The sequence below is a fragment of the Loxodonta africana genome, chromosome 1, assembly GCF_030014295.1.
Source record: "Loxodonta africana isolate mLoxAfr1 chromosome 1, mLoxAfr1.hap2, whole genome shotgun sequence".
Classification (NCBI taxonomy): Eukaryota; Metazoa; Chordata; class Mammalia; order Proboscidea; family Elephantidae; genus Loxodonta; species Loxodonta africana.
In genome coordinates, this window is record NC_087342.1 from 219,224,153 (window position 1) to 219,235,830 (window position 11,678).

Below are 11,678 nucleotides of genomic sequence, written 5' to 3' on the forward strand. Positions count from 1 at the left end.
TCAACTAAGAGGCAATATGCATCTCAAGGGAGGTCCCTAGCAGTACGATAAGCGGCTTACCCAAAACTGGGTTGACCTTTCCTGATCAATCTAGTTTTCAAAGATTTCAGTAAAGACATATTAATCAATTCTGCAGCTGACACAAAGCAGAGAAGGATTATACATATGACAGATGGCACTCAAAGTTCAAAATTATTTCTGTTGTAGGTAAAACCCGAAAAGCTGAGATGTAAGAAAGAAAAATAGAAGAAGGTCCTGCACTCATGACAGCAGTGCCCGTGGAGAGATGAAGCAGGCTGGGTGATCCTACTCCTGCAAAGCTCAGCATGAACCTGCTGTGTGATGCAGCTACTGAAACCGGTCCTGTAGACTAAGCTCCCTTGACAGAGGTAGAGACCATGACTGGGTCACGGGAGGTAGCAGTCTGCGTCACGATGACAAAGCTTAAATACGGGGCTCAGTCGGGGTGTCAGATTTTAGAAAGGACATCGATTAATCTGAGAAAATCGGAACAGGCTGAAAATCAATTCATAGGCGGAACGGCTGAAAGAATCGGGGGTTTTAGGTCTGGAGAAGAGCATATCAAGTTGTAAAGTTCATTTTTCTTTAAAGACTTAAAGGGATGTTATATAGAAGAGAAGGAGTCCTGGCGGTGCAGTGGTTAAAGTGTTCATGTGCTAACCAAAAGGTCCACGGTTCAAACCCACCAGCCACTCTGAGGGAGAAAGATGTAGCAGTCTGCTTCCGTAAAGGTTACCACCTTGGAGGCCCTACGGGCAGTTTTACTCTGTCCTACACGATTGCTATGAGTCAGAATCAACTCCACAGCAGTGGGTTTTTGGTTTTCACAGAGAATAGATGGTTTTTATACAGAGTCAACTCCACAGCAGTGCGTTTTCTGGTTTTTATACAGATTACATGGAGTCCCCGGGAGGCAAAATCAGTTAAACACTCAGTTAAGCACCAAAAGGTTGGCAGTTTGAATCCACCCAGAGCTACTTCAGGAAAGAAGCCCTGGCAATTTACTTCCAAAAGATCACAGCCACTGAAAACCTTATGGAGCAGAGTTCTACTCTGAAACACTTAGGGTCGCCATAAGTCAGAATGGATTCAATGAAAGTAGTTACACAGAATAGAAAGATGTGTTCAATGTTATTCCAAAAGAAAGTTCCAGCACCACTGCATAGAAGTAACTGCAGGCACATCCTGTTTGCCTGAGAATTAGAGCTAATTAACATCGTCACAGGACATGATGGGAGACACTGAGCTTCTGTTCCTGGAAATACCAGGCAGAAGCCAGATGACCCCAGGAAGGGATGATGCAGAAGGGGTAAGGCTGCTGAGGCAGGGTAAGGATGCTGACCAAGAGTCCAGCCCAATTCTAAAGCTACGACATTGAGAAAAATCACTGTGCTTACAGTAGTCTTGAAGGACTGGCTGATTGAAGCGGTTAAGATGTGGTTTATCTGCCTAAGGCAGGAAATGCTCTGGGCTAGATAGGGCCCTGCCAGGGTTAATAAAAAGCTGCCTGTCTCCCGACTCAAGACTCCTTATGTGCAAGCAGCCCTGTACAAGGGGCTCGTTCCCCTCCGCAGCAATTCCAACCCAGCCCTGATAAGCCTGCTGAGCAACAGTGCGGAACAGCTGAATAAGACACCTCATGCCGCCCCTGCTCACACTTAGGAACTCAGCTATCTCCAGCACAGCTCGCTGCTCAGTAAGATGTTTGCTTTCTGGACCATCTGAAGAATGAATTCATTTTATTGTGATTTTCTTCTTTATACTCCTTTCTATTTTTCAAAATTTCTACCTGGATCTTGAGCTAAAAGAAAGAATAAGTAAAACTTAAAAAAAGCAATCTGATAAATAAGACTAGACTTACTGGTCTGCTAGAGACTGGGGGAACCCCCAAGACTATGGCCCTTAGATACCCTTCGAACTCGGAAATGAAGTCACTCCCAAAGGTCATATTATAGCCATACAATAGACAGGCCTATAGAAGCAACAGTAACACCAGTGAGGACTGTACACCCTAGAATAATCAACAATATGAGACCTATAGGGCAGCATTTGCCCAAAAGCAAAGTTCAGACGGACAGCAGGGGCAGGAAAGCTGGGCAAAGGGACACTGGGACCTAGGGAGGAAGGGGGGAGGGTGCTGACAAATTCAGGGGTTTGCAACTAATGTCACCAGACAAGCTGTATATAAACTGTTGATTGAAAAACTAATTTATTCTATGAACTTTCACCTAAATCACAACAAAATGTTCAACAACAAAAAAAGATAATCTGAGTCATTAAAAGAACGAAAACTGAAACCAAACCCACTGCCACCGAGTCAATTCTGACTCATAACAACCCTAAAGAACAGAGTGGAACTGCGCCATAGGGTTTCCAAGGCTGTAAATCTTTACGGAAGCAGACTGCCACATCTTTCTCCTGCGCAGTGGCTAGTGGGTTTGAACCGCTGACCTTTTGGTTAGCAGCTCAGCACTTTAACCTCTGTGCCACCAGGGCTCCTCCCATTAAAAGAAAGCATGAGCTTTTTGTTCTTTGTAGTATCTTAGCATTCCAGAGAAGTCAACTAAAACCTGCAAAAATGATGGTAAACTTCAAACCAAGTTATCAGGAACACTGTTTACTCAGTAGAAAAATAAATTTATAGAGCAAACCATTTTTTTTTTTTTTGACAACCCATTTTATACTTTCTGCGTTTTATCATCTCCTCTGCTAGCTAACAGACGTTTTTGGAAACACAAGTGGAAGGTCATTACCAAACAACACTTCACTGGAACATCAGTTTCCATGAGTAATGGCAACAGGGATTACCTTCATGTCCACCGAGGGGTCACCCCGCAGCAGTGTCCACTCATACTGGACGATGGCGTGGTCATCTGTGCTCTCACGACCATCCAACATCACCCCCTCTGTGGGCAGATACACAACCACATCCTGCCCCGCCTTGCTAAGTGGAGGCTCATCATTGTCTACAAAAGAAAATAAAATATTCACAGAAAGATGATGCCCTATTTTTTCTAACTTATTAAAAGAGATATCTTAAAAAAAAAAAACAGTAGATGAACTATGGAAATGTATTTGCATGTGAAAAGAGCTATTTAAAAAACAGCTGTAAAAGGGGCTCCTACAAATGAATGAGATAAAGATCAACAACCCAACAGGAAGGTGGGATGGATATAGAATGAGACAGTCTAATGTGTTATAATGGAACAATCTAAAACAGGATGCAGACAGGGTGTGTATTACAGGACCATTTGTGTAAAAGGGCATAGGATGTTTCTGGAAGGATTCACTGGAAACTATAAGCAGTGGTGTCCTCTGGGGACTGAGGGATGGGGTAGAAGGGAGATATACTTTCTACTGTAAATCATTCATCCTCATTTTAAAATAATGAAAAAAAAATTTTATCTCCAAAATAATAAAACTTATGTGCAAGTTATGAGATATAATACAAAATAAACATCTATGAACTAACAACAACAAGAGATATCTTGTTTGTAAGAATAGAACTGCTACCAAACAAACCAAACCCATTGCCATTGAGTCAATCCCTACTCATAGCAACCCTATAGGACAGAGTAGAACTGCCCCATAGGGCTTCCAAGGAGCAGCAGGTGGATTCAAACTGGTGACCTTTTGGTTAGGAGCCAAACGCTTAACCACTGTGTCACCAGGTCTCCTAGAACTGCTACGAGAATAACTTGAAAGTTATTTTCTTATTGATTTTCATTGTGTTGCCTTTACCCACTAAAAAACAAATAGCAACCTATTATGAATATGGAATTTAGCTATCGTACGTGCAGAAGAAAAGTGTGAAGTGTTGGCTATTAGCAGTAGGGAGGACAAAGTTGGGTACAAAACAGTTGTACTAGGGCCCTCCACTGTGTGAATCTGGACAAGTTTGATTCTTTAGAGTGAATTTTTAACTTCATTTATAAACGGTTTGAGTTCAAAGCTCTAATAAATGAATTATTTTTTTAAAATACACAAATAATTTTTTAAAAATTCACTCCTGATACAGATTTTCTTTTTTTTCTTGTGCTCAAATTTTAAAAATAGAAGTGATATAAAGTGTCCTCTGGGTAATAAATTAAATTTGGAAAGCTAAGGCAAGTCCCTGGATCCACACAAAATAAAGGCCACAGAGAAAGTCTCCAGAATCCAATTTTTCCTCTAGGAAAATAGATGAGGCTCACAGCTTCTCATAACTAATTTCTACAACAGAAGCCAGCACACTGAGTTTCTGTTGTGATGACCTACAGTAGCAAATCAAGTATACATTTACCTTTGATCTGGAGTGGAACTAAGTAATTTAAGGCTAATTATGTTCATTTAAATAGTAATACTTTACTGACAGCTGCCGTGATGGCCAATGGGACCAGCTGTACACGGAAACCATTTTTAAGAGCATACCTGTAAGTATTTTATTGATTTAAGCTTCTTATTAGTAAATTATTACTATCTTTTATACTAATAATTCTTATTAGTAAATTTATCCAGATGTACACATTTTAAAGAAATTTAACAATATTACTGGGAAAAAATTCGACGGGTCCTTGTAATACATCCACTATGCGCTCACTTCTTCTAGTGCCAAAGCCCTGGTCCAAATGCCGGCCTCCGACAGCTCCTCCTTAACTAGCCAGAGTGACGCTGCTAAGTCACTGCCTTTCTTCCTCCGCAGGGGCTTTAACCACACCTGTATCTGTCACCTAGGTGAACCTCTAAGGGCCAACAGGACGTCCCAACGCCTGAACCTCAGGGCTCACTGCATGCCTACAGTTTCTCATTAGCAACAAACATAGCCACTCTTGATACCTGGCAACTAGAATGACTCTTCCAGAAAGTTAATCTGATCGGGTCACTTCCTTACCTAAGAAAAATCCTTCAACAAGTCATCATTCCCTTTGGATGTTCTGGGGCCCAGCCCTCCAGCCTCATCTTCTCAGCTGGGGACCCTCTCAATGCCCAGCAACAGCAAAGTCCCACGGGGGCACATGGCTGTGAGAGCACTGGCTTTTCTGGGTGAGAATGCCACTGCCACCATAAGGCACATTATAAAGAATAAGCACCCTTGCAGGGAGAAACGCTATTGCCAAGGAGTACGTGTCTACTGAGAAGACAAGTCCCATTTATGGTCATTTAAAACAATGGGGACTAGTAATTCTGATTTAAAGTAAGCCAAGTAAGCAATCTCCTTTTTAAGAAGAAACTTGTTCTTCTTTTTAGGCCTCTGAGCAAAGATCCAGTGCCTGATGTCTTTATTCTGCTTCTGCAGGTAAGGAGAGATGACACCTGGACTACCAATGCCCCTTCACGTGTGCTGACCTTTCCTTTGGCTCTGAAAGGCTCATCGCTTTCCACACAATGCAAGTTCCAACTCAAGTGAAGTTCCAATTACACCACTTTATAATTCTGGAAAGCATCTGACAATTGAGAAGTCAGACATCACAGTTAGCAGCTATTTAAGTTAAAATTTATTTTACAATACTACTTTTTAAGTGGGCAAACTAAAATATAAAACTAATTAACCCTGCCTCTCCTGGAAGAAAAACAAAAATAAAAAAGCCATTGTTTTAGTCACTGACTTTTCTCTGGATGAGTTTTTTTTTTATATATATATAATTTTTATTGTGCTTTAAGTGAAAGCTTACAAATCAAGTCAGTCTCTCACACAAAAACCCATATACACCTTGCTACACACTCCCAATTACTCTCCCCCCTAATGAGACGGCCCACTCTCTTCCTCCACTCTCTCTCTTCGTGTCCATTTCACCAGCTTCTAACCCCCTCCACCCTCTCATCTCCCCTCCAGGCAGGAGATGCCAACATAGTCTCAAGTGTCCACCTGATCCAAGAAGCTCACTCCTCACCAGCACCCCTCTCCAACCCATTGTCCAGGCCAATCCATGTCTGAAGAGTTGGCTTCAGGAGTGGTTCCTGTCCAGGGCCAACAGAAGGTCTGGGGGTCTCTGGATGAGTTTTAAGACGAGATTCATGAGCATAGCCATATCTCATATCCTCTAAACAGACCACTGTGGGGGGGAAAAAAAAAAAAACTCCTTGCAGTTGATTCTAGTTTGACTCATGGCAACCCTACAGGACAGAGTAGAACTGCCCCATAGGGTTTCCAAGGAGTGGCTGGTGGATTTGAATGCTGCACACTTAACTACTGGGCCACCAAGGCTGTATGTTCCTTCCTCAGTTCAAGATCAGGTGAATTACACTGCAAAATATATTTCAAAATAAGCCAGAGCTTTCCATACCCAGAAACAGGCCTTAAAATGAAGCTAATGACAACAGGAAGAGGAAAGGAGTGTGCTACCACTGAAAAATATTTGACTTGCTGATGAAAACAAGACAAATGTAATTTTGAATTTTCATCATAAGAATGTAATAAGCCAATGATAATTACTATGAAAACATTGTTTTGAAAACTAAACACACGTGGTAAGATCTACAGAGGTGAAGTAAAACATACCAATTTTGACAGTGTATCAAGGTGGTATTTTATACAGAGAAGAATAATATTGTTAACTAACCTGATTCACAACACACTGCTGTGAACAGGGCCTTAAAGACAAGGAACAGGTTCTAGAAGCTGGGTCTGTGCCACCTGGGCACAAATGATACTGCCAAGGCTGAGAAATTAGAAGGGACCCATGAAGTCAGCCCTAGACCCAAGCAGGGTGCTATAACAACTTCATGCACACGTGTGCTGCCTCTATAATTCACAAAGCCGGTCCACCCTTGATTCTCACCATGATCTCAGAAGGCAGGCAAGGCAAGCACTGAAGTTCCAAGAGGATTGGCAAGGACTTGTGTGTGGAGGTGCTGGGTCTCAAACTCAGGTCTTAGGACTCTCTGCTCCCTGTTCATACACTACTGCAGGCAGAACAGGCATTTCAAGACACCTCTCTCAGCATCCTCCACTCATGTTTGCATTCCCTTAACGTCCTTGACATCCACCTTGACAGTCCCACCCTGCAAAATCCAACTGTCCTCACCTCAACCACCACCTCAAAACTGCCTGGTGCTGCTGCAGAAAGCACACAGAGGCTAGGCTCTGGGGTTGAACAGAGCTGCCCATAACCTGGCTCCACAACTCACCAGCTGCGTGACCTTGGGCAATTTATCAGCCAAGCCTTAGTACACAGTGGAGATTACAGTATGCAGTCAAGCCTGTATCTCTGGGCTGTTGTGAGGATAAAGTGATTTCATGTATTTAAAGAGCTTAAAACAGCACCTAGCACCAAACTCAATAAATGTCAGCAATTCATTGCACTGATGGGTTCCTTTATAAATTTATGCTATCCCATCCCAACTGGTCCCTCACCATTGCTTCACGTTCTTTTTATTTACCTCAAATAACCCCATAACAAATTTTCTGTAAGAGCTTTTCCAAATCATTTCATGGTCTGTTAGCCTCCAACTCCACATGCTCACAAGATTCAGGAGAAAAAAAAAAAGAAACAATGCAAGAAGGAAAAACTTAGCAGTCTCAGTAGCACACAAAACCTTAACAGGTTAAGTTCCTGGGCAGGGAAAGACAGGACATGGGGAAATGACCTTTGCCTCACCTCCAGAGCCAAACTGTGCCTCTGAGCCTGACTGTATCCTTCCACATTTCCATATTGCTTGGGATCTGAAGAAGCTGGGGCATGGCAAGATTCTTCCAGAAATCAGTACCAACCCCAGTGGGCACCTATTTTTACCCCTGAACATCAACAAACTGGAATTCCTAGACAAATTTCTCCTAGGGAAGGAAGAGCAAGGAAGGAAGTAGAAGGAAAAACTCAGAAACTTCTACTAGTAAACTAATTTTATCATGGGGGGTATTCCTTCCTTATTTCCCTTCTGTTTTCCCCTAGTTTGTAGCAAAGTTCCCTTTAGCAATGTCAGTTTCTCCCAGGTGTGCTAGTGAGCACATGGGAAGGGAATTTTGTTTCTTTGCTTCTGTGATTTTTTGTTCATGTCTGGGCACAGGAAGGATGTGCGAGTGTAACAGGCATGAGGCAGCGCTCAAGGATGCTGGTGAGGGTCCAAGGGAAAGTGCCACTTCCCCCCAATTCAGAGAGAAAACTTCGGGGACTACTTGGTCAGCTGGTCCTTCCCTGTGTCTCCCTCAAGGCTGGGCATGTGCAGGGTGACCTTCTGAAGCCTGCTCCCCCATGACAAGGGTTCTGAGCCTCCTCTTCCTGGAGGTGGGGGAGAGGGGCAGGGCACGATGGACGAAGACTGCCAGCCCTTTCTCATTAGACCCACAGAGTGGCAGAATCTTCCCCTGATTTCTGAAGTGGCTGAGACTACTCTCATGCCTCCCTCTAATACTGCTAACGATCTAATATGTCACTCTTGTGTTAGTAGAAATCAACAGCATCAGAGTGTGATTCAGAGACACCCAGCTGGACCACAAGTGGGTCCAATCACGGTTTTACTCCTTCCGTGATGTTCATCTCTAACTGACACAATGTTTTCTGTTTCCTGTATATGTACTGATTCTTGGAGCATCTGCACAAAATAAAACCACAAAACGGAAAGTATCATTTTTTAGCTTGTTTTAAAAAAGAGACGTGCCTTACTTAAACTTTCTTGTTTTTAACTAAAACCAACTCTTGTTTTTTCACTCTTTATAAAACGGAACAGTAGTTCATGGCAATCAGTTGGGCTTCTTTTCAAGAATACCTGACACGTTTTCCTTCCTATTTTTGTCTGATGAAAGCAACTATGGGAGGAATTATAAGAATCCGTGCGAGTCATGTTAAGAAACAGGCGTAGGTGTTATGAACGACTCGGCATCTAATTAATTAGATTTTGCTCTTGCAATTATTTGACACAAAACATGCCTTATAAAAACCCCTGAGACCAAAACAAACTTTTTTCTTTTCTTTTTTTTTTTTTGCTCTGAGCTTTTCACCCTCTTTAACTCGAAAATCTGTGGGTCTTCTCAGATCAACCTCCCTCCTCAAGCCTTGAAAAATTCCAGAAGCAGCCCACCGTTCCCGCTACTGCTAGTCTACTGGGGTTTTTCAAAAACCACCCCTAAAACTGAGAAACCGGATACTCCTCTGGAGCAACTTGCAATGAGTGTCTCGTCCCGGACATGGCTGAGGACGTCCCAGCGGTCCTGCCCAGGCAGGTCTCCAGCCACCCAGCAGGTGCACAGACAAGAGACCCCGGCGGCCCTGCAGTCGAGCGCTTACCGAGCGGAGGCGAGGCGGCGGCGGCGGCGGCGGCGGCCGGGGCGCCGGCTGTCAGGGCTCCCGGCTCGGCCTGTGCCGCGCGGCTGAGGCTGTAGCTGCTGTAGCCGCGGTGCGGCGCGAACTTGCAGACGCTGCGGCCGCGCGCGGTGCAGTTGAAGAGATAGCAGCCGAGCGCGGCGGGCGCGGACGCGGGCCGCCGGGGCAGCTCCACCACCGCCACCGAGCAGCGCGGCTCGGCGCAGCAGGCCGCCACGCACTGGCGCCAGCCCCACACGGCCGCGGGAGCCCTCAGGAAGCTGGCGCCGGCCGCCAGCGAGTCCTTGGTGCGGATGATGGCGTCGGGCATGGCGCGGTAGCCGCCGCCGCCCGCGCCCGGGCAGCTCTCGCGGGGGCCGCTGCCGGCGCGCAGCTCCAGCTCCAGCTCCTCCTGCGCCGGCTCCTGCCGCAGCTGCCGGCGGAACTCCTGCAGCAGCTGCTCCACGCCGGAGAGCGGCGTCGCCGGCGGGCCCTCGGCGCGGCCGCTCGGCAGCCACAGGCAGAGCAGCAGCAGCCCGCGAAGCGCCCGGGGCCGCGGCGGCCGCCTGCGCCCCGAGCCCGCGCTCTCCCCGGCCGCGGAGGCCATGGCAGCGGCGGCGTGGGCGACGGCCGCTCAGGGGGCGAGGCGAGGCGGGCGGACAGTGGGAAGAGAGCGGGGCGCCGGCCGGCGGGGACGGAGGGCGCTAGGCCCCGACCGCGGTCCCGGCCCGGCGCGCTCAGGGGCTGGCGTCCCCGGGGCCCGGCTGCTCCGCCTTGGCTGTGCGCTCGCGGGCGCCGGTGGGAATCGCAGCAGCGGACGGCATAGCCGCCGCCCCGTCCTTCCAGGCGCCCCCGCGCTCTCCGCCCGGCCCCGGGGTGCGCTGGAACGGCGGCGTGGATCAGCACCGGGAGAGCGAACAGTGGCCGAGCGGGGCGGGGCGCAGCGAGGCCCTCCCGGCCCGCCCTCCGCGCCGCCCTCCGCCCCGCCCCACGTTAGCCCGTGCCGCCCTGGGGCCCGCTTCTCCAAGGCGGGAGAAAAGGCCGGGCCAGCCGGGAGAGAGGAGCTGCTCCCGGGGCTGCCAGCCGCTGAGCCCCGAGAACGGCTGTGCCCTGCTGCCCTCCCTGCCCAGCCGGCCACCATGCCAGCTCAGGGCAGGATTTATGCCCGGGCCGACCTGGCTTTATTAACCAGACAAGCCTGCTCAGTGCGACAGCTCACAGGGACTCAGGCACTTTGAGGGCTCTTGTGACCTCAGGGACTTCCCCTGAGGGGGAAGCTGTTCAACTTGGGAACTGCGAGAGGCCATCACCAGCCCTCTACCTCCAACATCTCATCTTGGGTTGTTTCCACATCATGTTCTCAGGATGTTCTTGGGCAGCACCAGGGGAGTGGCACAGTGCTGAAGGATGTTTCGTTTGTTTAAGAATAGGAAAATCAGATTCACTTAGATTTCCACAAACATAACTAGAAACCTGAACCCAGCTAACTATGGGGACCTGCCAGGTCTGTGTATTGAAGAGACCCTCAGATTATTAGATCATGTAAAAGCTAGGGGAGATGTGAGTTTTAACTGAGACAAGGTGTTTGAAAATACCTAAGCTAATGGAACCTACCAACAAAGAGGGGAAGTATACATAATTGGGTAGGAAAACGGCAGCTTCTGCTGCAGATTTTTTTTTTAATTTCCAGAGCTGGCATTGACGAGCTCATTACTTGCAGGTTCAGAACAGAGAGTAGTAGTAGGTAGGGTTAGAAGGTAAAAATAAGAAAAAGAAAAATGAAAGAAAAAAATTAGTCCATTGTTTCTTGTCATTTTACGGAAGGGAGAAATTATAAATTTGCTGAGGGTGTATATTTTAGTAACTTCAAGGCTTACAGAAATGGCCTCTTATCCAAAAGACTATGTATGGATGTGCCATTGTGGGCTGGAGGTTCTTCCACCTATGAGATATTTAGCTCCGCACGGCTGTAGCTGCTTTTAAGATGCCCTTAAAGCAATTTTTGTTTTAAAGCAATATCATGATTTTTTTTTTGCCATAGGCCTCAGCTGGGGCAGGCTTTTTACAAGACACTTTCTCCTGTGATGAAAATAGGCACTAAAGGCATCAACAAATCTTCTGAAGATTAGCTATTATAATAATTATTAATATTGAATATCAACATGCCTAATAATCTGATATACTAAAAATTGTGTATTATTTCAAAACTCGAAAAGCATTTTATATGCTTGACTTCAAACGGCCTTCACAAAGATTCTGAGGCAGACAAAGGCCCTTACTGGAAAAGGCCTTCCATGGGGGAGGGCCTTTTTGAGGTAAGTGGAAATGATTTGCTGTGTTTACCATTAACGGCGCTTATTTCTGGGGTGTGAGATGGGGTAGAGAAGGAAAATGTTCTTTTTTTTTTTTATTTATAAGACTGTATATCCATGACTCTCAGAC

General features: G+C 46.4%; 1 protein-coding gene across 3 annotated transcripts in view; it reads right to left on the minus strand.

The window, feature by feature from the left end:
- LRP11 (LDL receptor related protein 11) overlaps positions 1–9,858 on the minus strand; it is a 57,418-nt gene extending 47,560 nt beyond the window's left edge. For all 3 annotated transcript variants that reach the window (XM_064292074.1, XM_064292077.1, XM_003403967.4), the window contains exons 1-2: positions 9,222–9,858; positions 2,830–2,987 (exon numbers count right to left, since the gene is read on the minus strand). In XM_064292074.1, the coding sequence (XP_064148144.1) occupies positions 2,830–2,987; positions 9,222–9,843 (780 nt within the window). In that variant the 5' untranslated portion in view covers positions 9,844–9,858. The remainder of the gene's footprint in view (positions 1–2,829; positions 2,988–9,221) is intronic.
- Positions 9,859–11,678: the final 1,820 nt, after the last annotated feature.